At 43.1% G+C, this 19881-nt stretch overlaps 1 protein-coding gene across 1 annotated transcript in view; it reads right to left on the reverse strand.

Moving 5' to 3' along the window:
* Positions 1–19881, reverse strand: part of COL4A6 (collagen, type IV, alpha 6) — a 289911-nt gene that overhangs the window by 61367 nt on the left and 208663 nt on the right. Inside the window, exons 4-5 of the mRNA XM_012644755.1 lie at positions 3346–3480; positions 2094–2138 (exon numbers count right to left, since the gene is read on the reverse strand). Coding sequence (XP_012500209.1) covers positions 2094–2138; positions 3346–3480 — 180 coding nt within the window. The remainder of the gene's footprint in view (positions 1–2093; positions 2139–3345; positions 3481–19881) is intronic.

A 19881-nucleotide genomic window follows, 5' to 3' on the forward strand; every position in this document is an offset into this window, starting at 1 on the left:
CGAAAGTCAAAAGAAAAGATGTACAACCTTTGGTTAAGGAAAGGGACAAGGCAGTGAGGACTTCTACTGGGAGCAGCAAGCTCCTTTGGAGGGGTCTGGACAGCTGCAACTCATTTTCCTGAGCAATGAAGCCCCAAAGAGAAGTGATCAATTCCTGCAAGCTGTAGGGCTCTCCTGGCCACAAGCTGGAGGCAGAAGCATCCACCTGGACTCCGGGGCAGGTTCCAGCTCAGAATTGGAAATAGCCTCAGCTTCACAGGATTCACTTCCTTCCAGCTCCCCTTAAGATGAGGCTGCAGGCAGAAGAGCATACTAACACTGCATGCTCCACATCTCCCACTCTCGTGAAGCCAGGTGGACAGGATGAATGAAAGAGGCTGCCTCCAGTTTGCCAGTCTCCCTCACCCACTGGCTCCCAGAAGATACTCCTCTGGGTGGAGACTCTGGTTGAAGTGGCCATAGGAACACAGCCATAACAAAATGCCAGGGGACGTCATAAAAGGATGGCCAACCCCATCTACTTATTTTCCCACTGGACAATTTCTAGGCATTTTGCAGACTCTGCAGTTGAATACAATGCAGAAATCTGATGGCCAACTTGTTGATACATGTAACAAATACAAAGTAAGTGAACCTTCTATTCTCCAAATCCACAAATGTCTGCTAGATCTGGGGAGAAAATGGATCAGATGATAATATCTTTGAGGGCAGAGCCATATGCTCCCTCTATATCTCCATAGTAGAGTGCTAGCACATAGCAGGTGCTCAAGAAATACTTACAGATTGGCACAAAGAGATTTGAACCCCCTTCCCTGATACTAGATGATTATGAAGTGTAATACAAAAAGCTGTTAACTCTAGGGCTTCCCAAACTGTGCCTTGATAAGGTTCAGAAGAACCCTTTAATGGTTGCTGGAAGGATAAAAGCAGGTTCTAGAACCTCACTCAAATGGAGGAGCTGTAATTTTTTTCTGTTCTATATGCTGAGCTTCCACACAGGATTCTGTTCTTCTCTTAAACAAGACTGAAAGCCACTGCTGTAGACAAATACAGCCCATGCTGAGGATTAAATATATAGAGAAGTGGCAAAGGAGAAAACTAAAAAGTGATGGCCAGTAAGTGGAGCCTCCTTATCAAATGAACCAGGTACAGTTTCTGCTATCCCTGAATAGCAGTTTTGGTTCCTTGCTGGCCTACTGAACTATTCAAACAAGCCAAAATGTTGTACTTTTTTAAATTTCAGTGTATTACGGGGGTACAAATGTTTAGGTTACATATATTGCCTTTGCCCTACCCAAGTCAGAGCTACAAGCGTGTCCATCCCCCAGATGATGCGCACAGCACCCCTCGGGTGTGAATATACCCATCCCCTCCTTCCCCCCAAAATATTGTATTTTAAAGGCTTGTGAAATGTTATCATGGAATCTCCAGTGGTGGGATAAGTAGGGATATAGGACAAAAATGGAGAAACTAAGGATTGGGCTGGATGGAATGGGAAAAAGAGATGTCTGCAAGCTCAAAATCTCCCACTTATCTCTGGCAAAGGAGACGTCCACAGGATGAATGGAAGAGGCTGCCTCCAAAAGATCTCTGAAGTAGTCACTTTGTAAAAACTAAAGGAAAATTCACTCTGAAATGGGGTAAAGCTGAAGAGAACAAATTACTGCAATGAAATGCATTAAGATATCACTAAGGATTTTTCTATCTAATTTCATGCATCTTCTTAATTTTCCTATAATGAGTATGTATATGCTCCAATGTGTCTCTGTCTCTACATCTTAGAACCAGTTCCTCACCTTCAATGAAAGCTTCCCTCAATCCACAAGACCTAACTCATTTTGGTGAAGATACTGATGGTTTCTTATGGCTGCATATGTCTCTCTACCCCTCAACCATCTGACTTAGGGCTACCTATACCAGAATCCAAGGGTAGTTGTATGTGACCACTACCCTTGAAACCTCACCACACATATCTCAACACTTGACCCTGAGCATGCTTGCATGAGACAGGATGTTGGTAAGGCCAGAGTACCTGAGCTATGAGACAAAACCTAGAGGAAGATACTAAAAATGCTTCTGATAGGCACACTCACCGGAATCCCATTGATGCCAAGAAAGCCAGGAACTCCCATTGGACCCTAAAAAAAAGGAGAAGGGAGACGAATGTAAGATACAATCCAACTGATGTCCATTAGATTGGGTAGGTTTGTTTATGTGAGTCAATGGCTTAAGTTGTTAAGAAGTGTTTTGTACCTCCCTCCCCACATTGTATTGCCTTGATCCCTACTCCAGTTCCAAGTGATCACTTACTTCTACATAAGGTCTTGGACATATTTTGTCTTAGGCAGTAGAGTTTAAGTCCTAAAAATTAAGGTTCAATACTATATGCTGTTTTGACATCTGGGGAAAACCAGAGGGCCTCAAATGGCCTAATCAGAAGTTCCCCTCCCCATTATGCTTCTTCAATAAGGTCCCCTAGCCAAACAACCTCCTTATCAAATGGACCAGGTGCCAGGTGCAGTTTCTGCTTATCCCTGAATAGCAGTTTCAGTTCCTTGCTGGCCTACTGAATTATTCAAACAAGCCAAAAACATCCATCCTCAGGGGCCAGGGGCACCGCCTCCTCTTGATACTACAAAGTCTGCCTCCCACAACCTATTCTAGTTCACTCTGTTCCCAAGTGCTACTCCTGTGTGGCCCTATGTGATGTATAGTGTCCTCCTCCGCTGATCTATGAGTATATGTGACTAATAAACTGCTGTCAATCTCATCTATCCAGTGCTGGGTGTTATATCTTGGGTCATCCCCATAATCATAGTGTGGGAATCCCTCCCTCAACAACGGAGTGAATAGGAGGTTATTAAAAGAGGCAGGAAACATAAACTGAGCTGCTGAACTCAGTCAGCCAGCCATCATGCTATTACCATTTTCCTTTCTTGTAGCTCTTTCCCTGTATTTGTGGCCTGGATTGCTTTCAACCATTCTTCAACCCTTGCTTCCCAGTCTCCTTGCTTGGATTCCTGATATCTACTGCCCAGCTGATTGGACTTCTGATCCATGCCCAGTTCAAACCTATGTGACTTCTCACCACAGTGATCTCACTTGTCTAGCAAGTGGCTAATAAATTCACTTTGTGGTTTGCTTGCCATGAGAGTCTCTCTAGAAATGGGCTTATCCATCAGCAGCCTGTTACCCACCCCATCTCATATTAAAGAATGTAGCCTGGTACCAAAGTACTCAGAAATAGTATTACTTCCATAAATGAGTAGAACTGACATGGAGAACTTTTAACCTTCATACTTATGGCCCCTGCATCAAAGGCAAATCAAGCTTTGGTGCTCTTACCTTATCTCCTTTTGGTCCATAAGGTCCCAGTGGGCCTTGGGAGCCCCTTTCTCCTTTCAAGCCTGATAGACCAGTAGGGCCGGCAAATCCTTGAGGACCCACTGGACCTTGAATCCCAATAGGTCCAGGTCGCCCCTAAGATGCACAGAAGGAGTGCAATTAGTCAATAGAGGACTTAACATCAATACTTCCCATTTTCCCATGCACAAAGAACACTGTCATCACTTCACTAAATAATTTTGGCTTAGATATCTGTGAGGCAAGCCAAAGTTCCAGACACAGATGAGGAAAGGCTATTTTAGGGGCTGCTAAGCTTATTTGGATAGAACACATTTTATAAGCACATTTAATAAGATTCATGTGCACCAAGATCCTTCAACGTTGTACTTCTTAGGAGATTAGTTATTCAGGCTGGATAATATTGTCCTTTTCCTAGTTAATACCAGGCCATCCATCAGATTGTCAAAATAGTGAAAGAACAGAACGCTGGAGAGCATTGTGACATTTTATAACTCACATCCAAATGGCCAACCACATGCTTGCAGTGAAGTCCAAAAATGGTGTGCCTAAAAAACACTGCCCCAGGGGGCCAGAGAGAAGAGAACCCAGAAACTCATGAGCTGAACAACCTGTCAGAGCTCATCTTTGCTGGCAGATCCCAGGACCCCCATTGCAGCACCTGGCAACTGACACAAGGAAAATAAACACACACATATACATACATGCACATGTCTGCACACACAGGCATACACACACACGAATTGTTTATTTGTTCTTCCTCCCTATCCCCCTCCCCCCCCCAATTTATAAAGTACTCAATGTATAAAATACAAGGAGCCTGAGAATATCCGTTAAGTATCAATTATGATAGCAAGAGGGAACAGACTAAGGATTTTGAATGCCCTGGTTATAAAATGTCTGTAACAATTAAGTCTGAGAGTTCAGGCTGACATTTTAAAGCAGACTGAGAGTGAGAATTAACCCCAGTGGGTGCAACACAGGCAGGCTGGTCTATCATTTAGAACAAATCCCAGTAGGGACTGAAATTTCTTGGCAGAAAAATGAAAACCATTAGTAATGTGCATTACCTTTCAAAAAGCACATCACTATATCAGGTAGAAAGCCTATTTTCATAAATGCTTCTCATCTGCACCTCTTGGCCCCTTTACTGACTGTCCACAATTTCCTACGAATCTGTAAAAAAACTCTGAAAAAAGCCCATTAAACATGGCATTTACTGTTTACTTTCATGGTTTACTTTTTAAAAGGCTGAAAAACAGGACAGATGCTTTATGCGGTGGCCAGAGTCACGTACTGGAGATGCAAGTGGCCACCAGCTGTGCTGGTCTTTTGGAGTATAATTTCCAGTGTCAATCAGGCCCATGAAGACCTAGGGCTCTTGCAAAGAAGTAAAAGACGCTCTTCCCAGGGAGATGCAATTTTCTGGGGCACCACCTACCACTCAACCTTTCCCAACATCCAACATGCAGCCTACAAAGAATGACAGGTTGCAAACTGTTTAACAGACTTCTTTCTGGGAATGATGGGGGTGGAGGGAGCTTTCATTTTTTAGGCTCCTACTTCCCATTGTTGGAATCTTGTTTACGATGATTCTTTTATTTATTACTCTTGTAAGTTTCACAAAATCAATATATATGTGTTTATATATGTGTATGTGTGTGTACATAGTATGTGGGTGTATATGCATATATACGTATGAAGAAACTAAAAAGAAAAAGAGCAATACTTAAAGAAAAACACTGCTGGGGTACTTCTGAGGATGAGTGAGGAAGTTGCAAATGTGGGCCTAGGTTTCAAGACTAATGTACACAAAACCATAGCAAACAGTGCAAGTTTGGAACAGAGCCTAAGTGCTGCGGGAACACAAAGGAAGGGTTGGCCACGGAGGGTTTGTGGAATGCTCACATTTTGCCCATGGCTGGGGGAGTCATGGGCCACACTGGAAAGGCTGAGTGGGCCCCAGCTGAAGCGGGCCTGGAAGGCATGGCAGGGAAGTTGAAGACCTGATGTGGAAGGACACAGAGAACCCTCAGAGGCTTGGGAACAAGGGAGGGCTGAGAAGAAAGCAGTGTGGTCAGGGCTGAAAGTCATCAAGGAGCATTCAGGAGAACATGTGTGTGTCAGCGTGAAGCCAGCACAGCCTGCCTGAGGCGGCTGGAACAAGGGAGGCAGATAAGAACCAGCTGTTGGGGAGGAGGGGATTTCTTTGTGGGAGGATAGGGGGCAGGATGGCCTTGCTGAGGCCATGTTATTACTAGCAGAGAGGATCCAGTCAGGGCACTGAATGCTTGACCCAAATCTGAGCCCTGCCAAAAGTTTTCCCTCATCAAGGGAGGGGAGGGGAAGAGCATGATAAACCACCAAACAGCTACTGAGAGCGCAGGTTGTGATGTGGCCCAACTCTCGTCCTGCTCACACCACTAGAGAGAAGCCCAAGCAACGCCCAGTGTGGGCACACGGGCTGGCACACTCCGTCTGTGGTCCCCTGCCTTTGTGAGCACATGCTCATCAGCAAGGGTAAGAAAGGAGACTTAGGGGGGAGGCAATTCTCGGGCTGTACTTAACAGGAACTCGGATTCCACCCAGAAAGGCAGGGTTGCACAGCCTGCATCCTTTCTCTTGTCTGGGTGAGCATGTTGAATTAACTGACTCCTGTGTTTCAGGCAGAGAACTGAAAGTGGGCCTCCTAAAGAACTCATGGATTTAAAAAAAATTTCTGACTCTTTTTCCAAAGGGCATTTGAAAAGGCACCCCTTGGAGGAAGGTGTACTTCTAGGCTGGCCCCAGGTGCTTGGGTTGGTGGGCATGTCAGCAGGCCAGCTCAAAACCTCGCAGACTGATTGACTTAGGGCCAGAATCAGGGCCTGTGGGAAGTCTCGAGGCTTCTGAAGCACTGCTGGCACGGCCTGCCTCCTCAGTGTGGTGCCAGGCCCTTTGGGAGCCTGCAGCCATAGGATGCAAAGCAAGGAGCCTTCCCACCCACTGAGGTCCTTTCATATAGTGGCACAGAGTACCAGAAACAAATGAAGGTGGGCAAGAAAAAAATGAAGGAGATATATTTTGTTTGGAGGTTGTTTTGTCAGCCATCTTTAGATATACTTGCTCTGTGCTTTTAGCTGCATGCATGGGGTTTCTGTCTGAGTACCCACCGTACCGCTGAAGCTTAATACTATATCAATAATGAACTGCTTCCCCCCTCCATCCGCAAGACCCTATCAGTGACACTTTTCATAATGGCCAGCAGAGGACAGTGTGACAACATAGAGGCTACAGATAAGCAGGTGGGTGGGTGGGCCTCTCCCACTACAGAGAAAAAGAAATCACTCCAGTGTCAGAGAAGTCACAGAATGTTCGAGCAGGAAGGGCCCTTAGAGACCATTCAATCCAGGCTTTATTTTATACATGGGGGGGAAAAAGGCCGAGAGAAGAGGAAGGACTTGTTTAGGTCACATAGCTAGTAGGAACGGCATGGGATGCAAACCAGACTGCCTGCTGCCAGTGCATGGCTCTTGCCCTGTTTACCAGTGGCAGATGTCCTAGGGGATCCTTGAGGCTGGCCCCCCCACCATTCCAGACCCGCCCATGGGACTGTCCCCATCAGTAGGCTGCAGCAGCCAGATGCTCACACATCATTTCTCTCTTCCTAACCCTGATCACTTCACAGAACCAATCTGAAACACCGTCACTGTTTGGACTGCTAGCAGAATTTCAATGGGCTTGGACTAATGCCCTGCCTTGATACATGTCATTTATTTTGGCAAACAGACCCAGACAGGGCAGAAGGAACCCCTCCAAGTCTTTCCAACAAGCTCTCCTGCCTCCATCTGCTCAGGATTTTAAATATGCACATCAGGGTCTAATTCTCAAGGGGATGAGTTCGGACGTGTGCCTAAGGCCAGGGACTGCAGGTCCGCAACTGCAGCCCATGCTGGCTGCCTCCTCTGACCACAGTGGGTTGGAGTCATTGTGTAGTTTAAGGTCACCTTTGATCAGACCCAGACAGCTAGGGTAGCAGTCCCAGAAATGGGTCCGTCTATAAAGTAGTAGATATATATGGAGATAGCATCTAAGAATCTGAAAAGCACATGCCTCAGACTATGGTAGGACTGTGAAACTGACGGAGGGGGCTGAATTTTCATAACTCAACCCTTTTCTGCCTTTTTATCCCTCCCTTAAGGTTCCAGCGTTCTTCTCCCATAAAATTAAAATTTGTTTGTAAGGAAGAATCTGAAACTCATTCCCACTGAGGCATAAATGACTGACAACAACTTAGAGCTTTACTTTTCCCAGGGGGATTTGTAGTTTAATGGAGAGCAAAGCATTAAGCTAAGGGATGCAAATAACATTTGTGAAACAAGGGAAGGGAGAAAAGTGTGCACGAGCCTTCCTAAGGATCCAGCTATATTCTAGGAGGTGGTTTGGTGCTGTTCTGTAGACCTGGACTCAAATCTCTTTACTGCCGTTTAATAGCTATGTGACCTTGGGCAAGTGACTTAACCATTCTGAATCTCAAGGGCTCAGGAACAACAATAGCTCTTGTGTAGGATTATTGTGAACATTTAAGTGAGTTAATGAATGTAAAATATCTGGCAGATAGAAGGAAAGTATCAGTTTCCTTTCTTTTTTAGGTATCATTTATGATAAAATGGAGAAGTTACGATTGGGTACTTAATGCTTCTTCCCTTTATTTTCAGTAAGAGATGCACAGACATCATTGAACAAGCCTCTTTGGGGCAGAGATGTGTGCCTGGGAATGAATGAGCATGTATACCGGCAACCCACGTCTGTGAGAGCATCTCCCGCCTTACTTTGCACTGGTGTTCTAGCTCTCCTGGGCACTTGGCTCCTCAGTGTCTGCTCGTTCTCCTAAAGGGAATTCATCTACACACTAATGACTCCTGAATTTGAACCTCCATCCCAGATTTCTCTTCTGAGTGTGCCCGGTCCTTATAGCTAATGGCTTATCAGAGACCTCTCCACCTGGATATTCCAACTCAAACTCAACATGATCAAAATTGAACTCATCATCTTCTCCCCATCCCTATTCCCCAAATCAGCTCCTTTCTCTGGAGTTAATGGAATTAACCTCAGTAAATGGCACCATCCACAAAGTCGATCAAGCCAAAAACCCAGGGTCCTCCATGATCCCTCCTTTCTTTTATATTCCACATCCAATCTATCAGCAAAGACCGTCAATTCTACCTCCAAAATGTATTATAACTCAAACCTGTCCATTCATCTCTCTCTCTATAGTCTTAGTTCATGTCTTCCTCATCTTTCCCCTAGAGCATTGCCACAGCCTCCCAATTGGTCTTCTATCCTCCAATCTTGCTTTACCCTCTCTCCTAGCATCCTGCCTCAGAACCTTTGTATGTGCTTTTGTATTTGCCTCTGCTCTCCTGGCTAGTTCCTATGTATCCTTTAGGCTTCAACCAAGATATCAGCTCCTCTAGGGAGCTTTTCATGATTACCCCTTCCCCACAGCGTGGGCTAGGATTCCTGTTTATAAGGCCATACCTCACAAAAAGACAGAACTCCTTGAGGATAGGGCTCATGTCTTCCTTTCCACTGAATCTCCTGTGCTCAGTACAGTACCTGGTACACAATGGGCACTCAGTAAATGTTTGATGAATGAATGAAGAAATGAATGAATGAACACACACACTTAGAAGCCAGTGGCCCAGGTAGAGCAGTATCTTCTTTGGATGTCTAGACAGTTGAAATAGAGTGCAATCAAGAGACAATTAATCACAGACCACAGAAAAGAGAGTTGCGTAACACTCAGGAAATCATTCAGTTCAGGATGCAGAAACCCAGAAAGAGAAAAGGACTTACCCAAGTTCACACAACATAAACTCTATGCTTTTAAAAACACAATATCATGATAACTTAGAGCTTTTAAATACAGAAATGGTCTACATCTGATATAGTTTATGGGTATTCTCCGTTCTCTAAGATCTCTGAAATGGCTTTGGTTCCCATCCTGATTGGTATCTGTCTGTTCAAAAATTATTTATTTAGCACTTACTCTGTGCCAGGCACTGAGGTTAAGATGGTGGGTAAAGACATAGTTTCCGTATTCATGGAGCTTATAGTTTTGCTATTCCTTGAAAACAGATGATGCATGGCCCATCACCAACCTAATTCAAGACTTTTGATCTTGTGCCGAGTTTTGTGCTAGGCAAGTATGTATGTATGTGTTATGGATGAGAAGATAATACACAAAGGAAATACATTGCATAACCCATGGCCTCAAGGGACACTTAAGTTTATTGTGGGAGATAAGGCCATATCATGAGAAGCAACTGGAAATAAAGCCATATGCAATGAATTTTACAAATTATACTGTACACATCATAAGCACAGGAGGAATTCGGAGATGTGTGGGTTTACAAGGTAGCAAAGGAGTAAGGAAAGGGCTAACAAAGTGTTAGGGAATGCATTCCAAATTTGGAGAACATTATGTTGGTGGGAATTAGTGAATTATGTAACCAAGGACCTAGCTGGAGCAGAGGTGGAATCTCAGAGAATCGGCGAGAAAGGGCAGAGGTTGACCTGCAAAAATTTCTGGGTGCTGAGGTGCTTATTCTGGTTCATTAGATATGTTTTGTTTTAAACTTTAGTTTGGCTCACAGTTTGGTTCAGAATTTAGTGAGACAGCCTGGTGTAGTAGCTAAGAGAACAGGATGCAGAGTCAAAAAGTCCTGGATTTATGTTCCCTTCACCCCTGTAGGACTTTGGCACAAACGAGAGCCTCAATTTCCTCATATGTCAAATGAGGATAATAATAGTGTTTATTTCATGGAATAATTATTAAATGAGATAATTCATATAAACCATGATTTTCACTCTTTAGCATGCATCAGAATCACCTGTAGGTGATGTTAACACACAGATCACTGGGTTCCACCTCTAGAGTTATGGATTCAGTAGGTCTGGCTAGGTCCAAGAATTTGCATTTCTAACAAATTCCCAGATGGTGCTGACTTTATGGGGTCAAAAAACACACTGGGAGAATCCCTGCTGTCAATCATTTAGCACTGTGTCAAGCAGATAGTAAATGTGCAATCAAAGTTATGTGTTGTTATTGGTATATTGTTATTTGACAAATGATTGTGCAGGTTTGGGGTTCACAATTTCAGAAAGGCCCTCAGCATTCCTTTATCACTATGGTTCAAGGCACCTCCCCTTCTTTCTCACTGTGACACCCAAGAAAGGATGGGAGTGGATGGGGCAGCAAGACCAGAGACAGGGAACCTAGGGAGGAGGCTATAACCTCCTGAAGAAAAATAATGGTGACTTGGACTAGGTTCATGGCAGTGGAGACAGGGAAAAGACAGATTTGAGAGATATTTCAGAGGCTAAAAACTATAAAGACTTAGTGCTAGATTGGAATCAATGGGTAAAACAGAGGACAGTGCAAAGGATGACTTCCAGGTTTCTTGATTGGGCAACTGAGTGGATCTCTTCACTGACATGAAGAAGCCTAGGGGAAGAAGAGTCTTATGTGGAAGATGAGGAGTTTACCTTTGGACAGATGGAGTTTAAGATGTCTGGGGAATATCTAGGGAGATGTTCAGTACCTGTTTTTCCAACTAGAATGGAAGCTTTGAGGGGGCAGGGAATGATGTTGGTTTTGCTCATCACCAGAGATGTAGTTTATAGTGTGTAGTAGACACTCAAAACATAATTGTGGGAAAAAGCATAATTGTGGAATGAATGAAAATAGAGAATTAAATATGCACTTGGGAATCCCTGAGAAGGCCACTTCCAAGTCTCATTAGCTAGGAGCTACCTGAAAAACCCCTCATGACCTTTGGGGAAGGCAGAACAGAGATCCTTGACCTCCAATGTAGGGACCAGATGGCTTGAATTTTATAATTTGTCCTTACTTTACAACTGGAATTCCCATTTCAGGTATGGGGCATGGGGTAGAAGGGGATGCAAGAACTTAACAGACTTTGGCCTAAGTAGCTGGGAGTCTTTCCCCTAGCCATGAAATGCAGTAAGAAAGATACTAATGATAACACTCCCGAGAGTAGAATACTTAAGAAACTTCACAACACTTTTCCTTTCGCCATTCCTTTGGATCATTCCAATACATCTGCAAGGCAGGCTGAGGGCACCAAGTTGCAAAGCAGTTAGCCAGTGGGGCTGGCTGATGTCACAGAGCTGCTCAGTGGTAGAGTTTTGTAACAGAGCCTCTCAATCAACTCTGTGCTCCTTCCATTCGAACAGAGATGGGCATCCATAGAGCCCTCTACTCTACTCTCCTAGTAACAGCACTAAGGGACTAGCTTTGTCTGCAGAAGTAAATAAGGGAGAAAGAACGCTGGTAGCTGAAAAATACGTCTGGCATATGACAGGTAAAGACTCATATCATGCAGATATACAGATCTATTTTGTGGCCCAGGAAGCTCTGGATCATCTTGATAATGTTAGCATCATGTACAATTTGCCAGCCTGAACGGTGATCCATTTCATTTACATATAGCTATACACACATAGTGATCAGTGTCTAGCAAAGGGTGAACCTCCCAAATTCTCAGTGTCTGCCACAGCTAAGAAGCAACATCAGAAGCTCCCCCTCAACACTCGAAACCACATTTCTTTTCTAGTTGTTCAGCTATAATCAGTGTTTGAAGCAGCCAGCCCAGGCATGAAGACATGCATCTACATGTTTTGTTTTCAAAGACACATACACCCATTCCATTGGCTACCGTCAGCATGTTGAAATTTTTGGAAAGACACCTCCCAGACTGATAAAGTTAACTCTTGCTAGGCAATATTTTGCATCCCTCCCTTCTACCTGTTTACTCACATTTCTCCTCAAAAACACAATAATAACTTCCTTTTGCCAAGCATTTATAAAATGCCATCTCCTTTAATCCACCTCATTTAATCCTCTAACTGCCTCAACAGGTGGGTATTAGCCTCATTTTACAGATGAGGAAACTGAAACACAGAGAAGTTAAGGAACTTGCCTGAGATCACACAGCAAGCAACTGTGAAGCCAGTTTTGGTGATACCAAAGCCTCTGCTTCTTCCACCAAGCTTCATTGCTTCTCTGCATTGAATAATGTTCTGAATGTATAAACACAAACCCACTTGAAAAGGAGCAGTAAGAGCTCCTCTGGGCAGAAAATATTGCTATTTTCATTGACACTATAGCAATCAATCTCAATTTTCCTAACCTTTTCATTGGAGTAGGTACTCTTTAATAGAAATTTACTAATGTAATTAATAAAGTAAGTCATAAAATGTACTTCAAGGAATGGAACTCCCTAGAATAAAAAGATGGGGGATTTCTTCTTGTTTCACAATTAAAGTGGTCTCCTTAATTGGACAGTGGGCAATGGGCAGTTTATCTAGGCTCCAGTAGAAAAATCCTGATGTGCTGAGTCCCCAGTGCTAGCATATTAATTTAGTGACAGAAGGAGTATGGGCACACTATACTAATTTGATGATCATTATGCTGAGCAGAAACTGGAGAATTCAATCTTTAAACATGTCATATTTTCCCTTGCCCCTAGGGAATGTCAATAATTGTTAAAATAGGATGAAGCAGAGATGTTAGATAGAGGCAAATAAGTTCATGGAAGAATATATAGGTCTCCCTTTTCTCTATAACATGTTCATGAAACTATATCAGGAACCAGAAAAAACTTCCGTTTTGTGATATTATAATGGAAATTGCAAGAGCCAAAAATCAAATAAAACTGTAAATATGATCAATAGTTGGCCATAAAAATAAAAACAGAACTACTGAACACATCTGTAACTATTACAAATGGTTGAATGAGTCCCCACGACCCTTGGAATGGGCATGCAGGCCATCCAAAGAGCCCCAGTGTGTACTGAGTTTCCAGATTGCATGAGAAAATAAATACAGCTCTGCTTGGGATGAATTTAACCTAACACTAATATACCTGTTGGAAAAATACGAAATACTTAATTTGCCATAATGTTGTCTTCCTTCTTAGAATTTAGAAGGGCAACTTGAGAATGATTTGATGGCACAGACCTCTTAAAAAAGCTTTCCAGGAAATTTGGATTGATGTTGCCTTTGCCTCTCAGAAAATTCTCCTGTTTGAAGCAGAATCATAAGAGTTAAGGTTCAAGTCCCTGATCCTACTTTCTAGCTGTATGATCTTGAAAAAGCCAGTTAATCTCTAGGCCTTCGTTTTCTCATCAGCAGAATGGGGATATTACTTGTCATACCTATTTCCTGGGTTGCCTTGAGCATCAGTTGAGATAATACCTGTGAAAAGGAGCTGCAGGTTCATCCCATTAACAAAGCTTTGCTTTTGGGTGAAAAACTCAAATAACAAAACTCCAATTGTCAAAAAACCCTCCTTTCCTGGGCTCATAAGGCAATAAGCTCTTAAACGAATAAAAGCTCACGAGGAAGAGGTTTCAGCAGGAAACAAATTGAATAAAAGCAGCAGCAGAATTTAAAGCTGTGAAAGGTGAGGGGGCAAACCGACTGTCTAGCACAGATTCTCATTATAGTTTTAAAATGATTTGACCTACATTATTAAAAATATGTGGTTTATTTAAAAATACATGGCTTAATTACAACTTGGAGCTAATCTTTTTCTTTTAGTTTTTCTAGCAAAACATAGCCATGGTTTCATAATGGAAATCAAAGTGAAAAAGGACTTGCCAGAAATTCACTTTACAGCAAATTTTGCTGTAGCATATCTATTCCATTAGACAGGGATACTTTTGGCATTTTTCTCTGACATAATAAATTACCCATCATTGATATACTATACAACCTTTGGCCTGATACTGAGCTAGTGTGAGCTGACTGCTTCTCGATCAATGTTGGCTTCCCTGATTCTCTGGTGAGAAACCATCAAGTTTTGGGAATGAGAGGTAACAGGGAGCAACCAGCTATTGCTCCTTAAACAAAAGGAGAAAAAGGAAGGTAGGATCAACGCTCATGTGCACATATGGTAGTAAAACTCAGTGGAAACCAAGCAGGTGGGAGGGGGTAGGAGGGGATGGGTAAATTCATATGTAATGGGTACAATGCACACTATCTTGGTGACGGGCACATTTATAACTTTGACTCAAATGGCACAAAAGCAATTCATGTAACCAAAACATTTGTATCCCCATAATACTCTGAAATCTAAAAAAATAAAAAAAAAATAAATAAAAAGCAATAAAGTATTGATCCTCACAAAAAAAGGAAGAAATTCCCTGTCAGCACCCCCTTGCCAGAGAACTCAGGGAGCTCTGAAAGGGAAGGGCAAAGAAGGGAGAGAAGCAATGTACTCACATAGTCTCAGTGCTATTCTTATACAAACCCACACCCCGGTATCCATTTAGAACCAGAGGAGCATTCATAACCACACCCATGTAGATAAAGAGATACATATTCCAACTCAAATACATATGCCCACAGGCATAAGAGTCTGCTAAAATGGTAGGGCCTGCTGGTACTCTGGTATAGCCTACTGTGTACCTCCCAGCGAGTCATGGATTTGAGTTTAAGAAGACAGGATAACTTCCAGCTCACTCCTTCCCTGATCCCCCAACCATATTCAGTAGTCCCTATGGACAAGTAAAGCCATCTGCACAGACACACACTGGCCAAAAAGGAGATGGGAAAGGAATCTGGAGGGTGGGGGTTCCACCTTTCTGATATTGTTTTCTTTTTACATGATAGACAATTGGAAGCTAAGATGAAATCAAGCTTTGTATGCAACAGGAAAGATGCGCAATGGAGGTGGTGCAGCTGTGGTACAGATGAAAAGTAGAAGCTCCAGAGCTATTAGTGGCATCAGCATTAGAGCTACAAGTTTGCACCGGAGAAGTGCTTCAGATTTCAAAGTGCACATCCATGGCTCCATCTAATGCTCAAAATAACACTATTCTCAATGTACTGGAGAAAGCAGTTGAGGCCCAGAGGTTAACTTATCCATGGCCACACAGCTTATGAGCAGCAGCGACATATCTTCTTAGCCCAGTCTAGTGCCTCTTCAGCTACTCCCTTTATAAAGTGATGGATCAATTCTAGGTCAAAATTCCCATGAAAATGTCACGTAACTCCACCAAATGTAGGAATTGAGGTCACAGGTAGAGAGGGAAGGTAGTTGAGGTTGAAGATGACTAGGGAGGGCCAGGAGGAGATACTGGAGAGGATGTGGCAGGAAGTCAATTGTTAGAAAAGTGTGAAGGTCTGCCAAGCAGCACCGAGAGCTCCGTTCACACTAGAGAACATGTTTATGTAGGGGAAACTTCCTCAGACAATAGTTGGCAGCCCAGAAGAAGGAGCAGGCAAAGCAGGTGGTGGGGTTTTCCAGGGTTGGGCACTAACAGATACACTAACAGATACATCAGAAGTACTCGGGGTGAGGATGAGGGTGAGGGAGAGGGATAGTTCTGATATGAGAATGGCAAGAGCACTGTAGAAATAGCTGATCTTGGGCTCCAAGCTGGAAAGGGAGCCAGACGGGAGCTAGCAATTCCTGGTAAACAATGATTTATAAGAAAATTTGCCCTTGCTCAAAGTGAGATATTTGAACAACTTATAGACATGAATTATATATAAGCATTTAGTACTTGAGTCGATTCTGTCAAGACAAATCTGGAGCCAGAGAAAACCACATGGGGACCCACACATAGAGAAAATCTACCAGACTGTTAGCAAAGTTATGCCCCATCCACTCCAGACTGAAGACCTTGTCTAGTATTCAACCCAAAGAGAGGTGATTTTGGCTGCTGCGGAGATAATGGAGCTAACTCCCAAGTCAGTCAATGGCCTGGTAGGAAAGGAAGAAGGAAGCCCACGTACATGTTCACAGCTCACTGATGACTCATGATTCGTCAGAGTTCTTTGTCCTCCCCCACTTCCACATTGTCATTTACTTTTGGTTATTTCTCACTCTGCCCAACTGTTCTCTTAGAGTTAGTTAGCAGCAATGGAAATACTTCAAACAATTTACAAGTCAATTACCTGGTTTGTAGAGAAAGCAGAGCTAGGTATAAATCAGGGAACTATCCTAAGAGGCATCCGGGTAGGAAATTGGGGAAGGAGGGAGTGGAAGCTGGAGAAAGAAGCAAAGCAGGCCAAACTCTAAAATCTGGGGGAGAAAAGAGGTGAAAAGGAGCTGGCCAGGCCAGGGGGCCTGGAATGGTTTCCTGGCAGGAGGCCCCATGGCCCCCACACACACCCCCTCCATCACTGATTTTTTCAATCTCTGGTTTTAGGAAGATTGTAAAAGCTTCTAGATCTGGTGCTGGCAATCTTTCAGAAAAAGTTAACACAGAATTCTGTAGAGATGAAGTCCCCAATGAAGCCTGCCACAGCCAAGAGCAGCAACAATTGTCCCCTAAAGCTGAGCGGAAAACAAATCTTCAAGTACTTTCCCCTTCAAAAATTTGAGTGCTTCAGGTCCTTTGGCCAAGCAGCTAATCACTTCTCTTGACTTGCTGACTGACAGAGAGAGGTGTCTTTGTTAGTCCAGTTTCAACCAGTCTCCGGAACCGAGGAGGAAGAAAAAAGTGAGGGGGTGGGATGGGGGTGGGGGGAGCTGTAGTAAGTCTATCTGGGAGAAGGAAGATCTCCCAAAGGCAAAGCAAAGGAGCATAATTAGGGGAAGGGTGTAAATCAAGTCACAACAAGACTAGCTTTCAATGAGCACTATCAGGTAGCTGCTCCAGGGCTCCTAGCCCTTGGGACCCTACTCCGGTAACTATCCCTCCTCTCCCTTCTATCTTCTGGAATGCTCGCTATTGTTTGGTCTTTGGAAACATGTGCTGGTCTGCCTGATACTAAAAAATAAAACAAACAAAAACCTTTCCTCTGATCCCCTGATTCCTATTCCCCACAAGCTACCATCCCATCTGGCCGTCACCCTTCCAGAACAAACTTCTTGATAGACTAGCCAACACTCATTGACTCCATTTCCTCTCCTCCCACTCTCTCCAACCCCTGAAAGTCTGGGCCTACCAACTCCTCTCTCTTGAAACTACTCTCTGGAAAGTAACCAGTGACCTCTACTAAATTTTAGTCCCATAGACCTTCTCTATGGCATCTGTCATTACCACATACTCTTTTCCCTTCTGAAACCCTCTCCTTGGCTTTCACTGTACTATACTATGGGCTCTTCAGTCCTGGGTCCCCTCACAGCCCTCCTCACTGGCCCCTTCCATTCTGCCCAAAAGCTCTTGACTCTCTCGTGGTGATTTCATCCATCTCCTACAGTTTTCACCACCTTTACTATAAAGACGATACACCACTCTAATTTATTTCTCAGGTCCTGTCAATTTCCCAAGTCCATATCCATGACACTCTTACTGGTCTCCTTAGTGACCAATAACCAAAGCCTAGCACAATCCCTCATTAGCTCTCACCTGGACAACAGCCTCTGGAGTTCTGTTTCCAGTCAAACATCGCAGCAATCCATCTAACACTCTGTGACAGTAATCTTCCTAGATCTGATCCTATTGCTTTCCTGCTCAAAAACTGTAAATCACTCCCTATTACTTTTAAAATAAAACCCACACTCCTTAACCAGGCATCATAAGCCCTTCACCATTAAGCTCCCACCTGTCTCTGCAGGCTTATTTTCCACTCCCTCTACCTGCAGTATACTCCAGACATAACAGTCTCCCTGCTGATACTTAAATCTATCCCACTGCCTGGCTTCTAACCAAGTTGTTTCCTTGGCAAAAACTACCCTTCTCTTCCAGAACTCTTTACCAAGGCTCTGTCCATCCTTCAAAGCTAAGCTCAAATTTGACCTCTTCCAAACAGACTTCTCAGATCTCCCTGGTTAGAGTTAATGTTTCCCTTCCTATATCACTGAAAAAAATTTAGAGGGGGGAACTGAGCTATAGAGAGCCAAGTTAATCACATCCCTCATTTCGTGGCAAAATATCATGATTAGTCCATGTCACGCTCCTCCTTTTATTTTATTATTTTCCTTCATCCATATCCCCACTCCCATTCTTGTCCCCTGTCAGGTATGTTCTCTAATGTATTTGATATAAGACCAGGATATCTATCTACCTATCTACCTACCTACCTATCAGGTTGCTATTGCATGTGTGTCTGTGTGTGTGTGTGTTTAAATTAACATAGCTGTCTTTGGGTTATAGATCTCATTCTACCGGGTGTCCCAAAAGTCACCATTTTCCCTATGTATGGTGACTTTTGGGACACCCCGTATTTATTTTTTCACAAGATTGTCTTCAAGATCTATATTGGTATTTTCACAACTACTTTATTGTTTCTAACCCTTGTGTAATATTCCATAGCATGCATTCACCACACTTTATATGTATATCCCCCCACTGCTGGATACCTAGTTTGCCTCCAGTCTGTTAGACAAATGATTCTGTGATAAACATCCCTGTAAGTGTCCCATTTTAGAACCATGGAAAGGTTCTCCAGGATATATACCCAGGAGTGAGGTTGCTGGGTTGTAGGAAATATACTTAGTTACCATCAGTAAGTGCTGTCAGAGTTGCTTTTCAAATAGCTACAGCAGTTTACACTCCCACTAACAACACATGAAAATTCTTCACCCCACTCCCCCCGCATGCTCACAAACACTTGGTGTTATCTGACTTTTTAATTTTTGTCAATCTGATGAGTATAACTTGATATCTCACTGTTATTTTAATTTGCATTTTTCTGATACTAGCAAGATCTGTCTTTTCTTCGTAGGCTTGTTAGCCAATCCAGTTTCCCCTTCTGTGAGTTGTTTGTTCTGTGAATATGCTCTGACCATTTTAACTATTGCGTTTTCTGCCTTATTCTTATTAATTTACCAGAGTTCCTTGGATATTGCAGATATCAATGCCTTGTCAGCTTTAGACACTGCAAACATTGCAAATATCTTCTCCCAGTCTATCATCTGTCTGTGAACTTTGTCTCTGATGTTCATTGAATTGAGCCTTAAGACTGATGTAGTAAAACTCTTCACTGTTTCACCATATGTTTTGTTGTTTGGGGTCTTATTTAAGAAGTCCTACACTATTTCAAATTATAAAGAAATTCTTTGACATTTATAGTTTTACCTTTCACATTTGGGTTTTTAATCTACCTAGAGGTCACCTTTGTGTGTGATACAGGGTAGCAATCCAACTTTATTTTTCTTCATATAGCAGTGCTTCTCAATCTTTTTTAGGTCATGGCACCAAGAGAATATGATAGTGTATGTTTAGCATAGTGTGGGGAACTGGTGGGGGCTGCTTATAGCCAGAGGTGGAAGCCAGCAGCCTGGGAACTCTGGCCACCTTACATCCTTCTTGGACATTTTAAGGGTCAAGGAGATCAATGCCTCTGCACACTTATAATCCATATGTGGCTTATAATGTGATATACTGGTTTGGAAGCTCTGTCACATGTGATCTACCCTTTCCAATGTCAAACAATCCATCCTTCCCTTGCTGTGAGATTGCATTTATATTATCATCATCTGTTTTTGAGCTCTATACTCTATTCCTTTGGTTTATTGGCCTTTTACTGTGCCAGACCTCCTCCTCCTCCCC

The sequence above is a fragment of the Propithecus coquereli genome, unplaced genomic scaffold, assembly GCF_000956105.1.
Source record: "Propithecus coquereli isolate 6110/MARCELLA unplaced genomic scaffold, Pcoq_1.0 Scaffold104, whole genome shotgun sequence".
In the NCBI taxonomy this organism is placed as follows: Eukaryota; Metazoa; Chordata; class Mammalia; order Primates; family Indriidae; genus Propithecus; species Propithecus coquereli.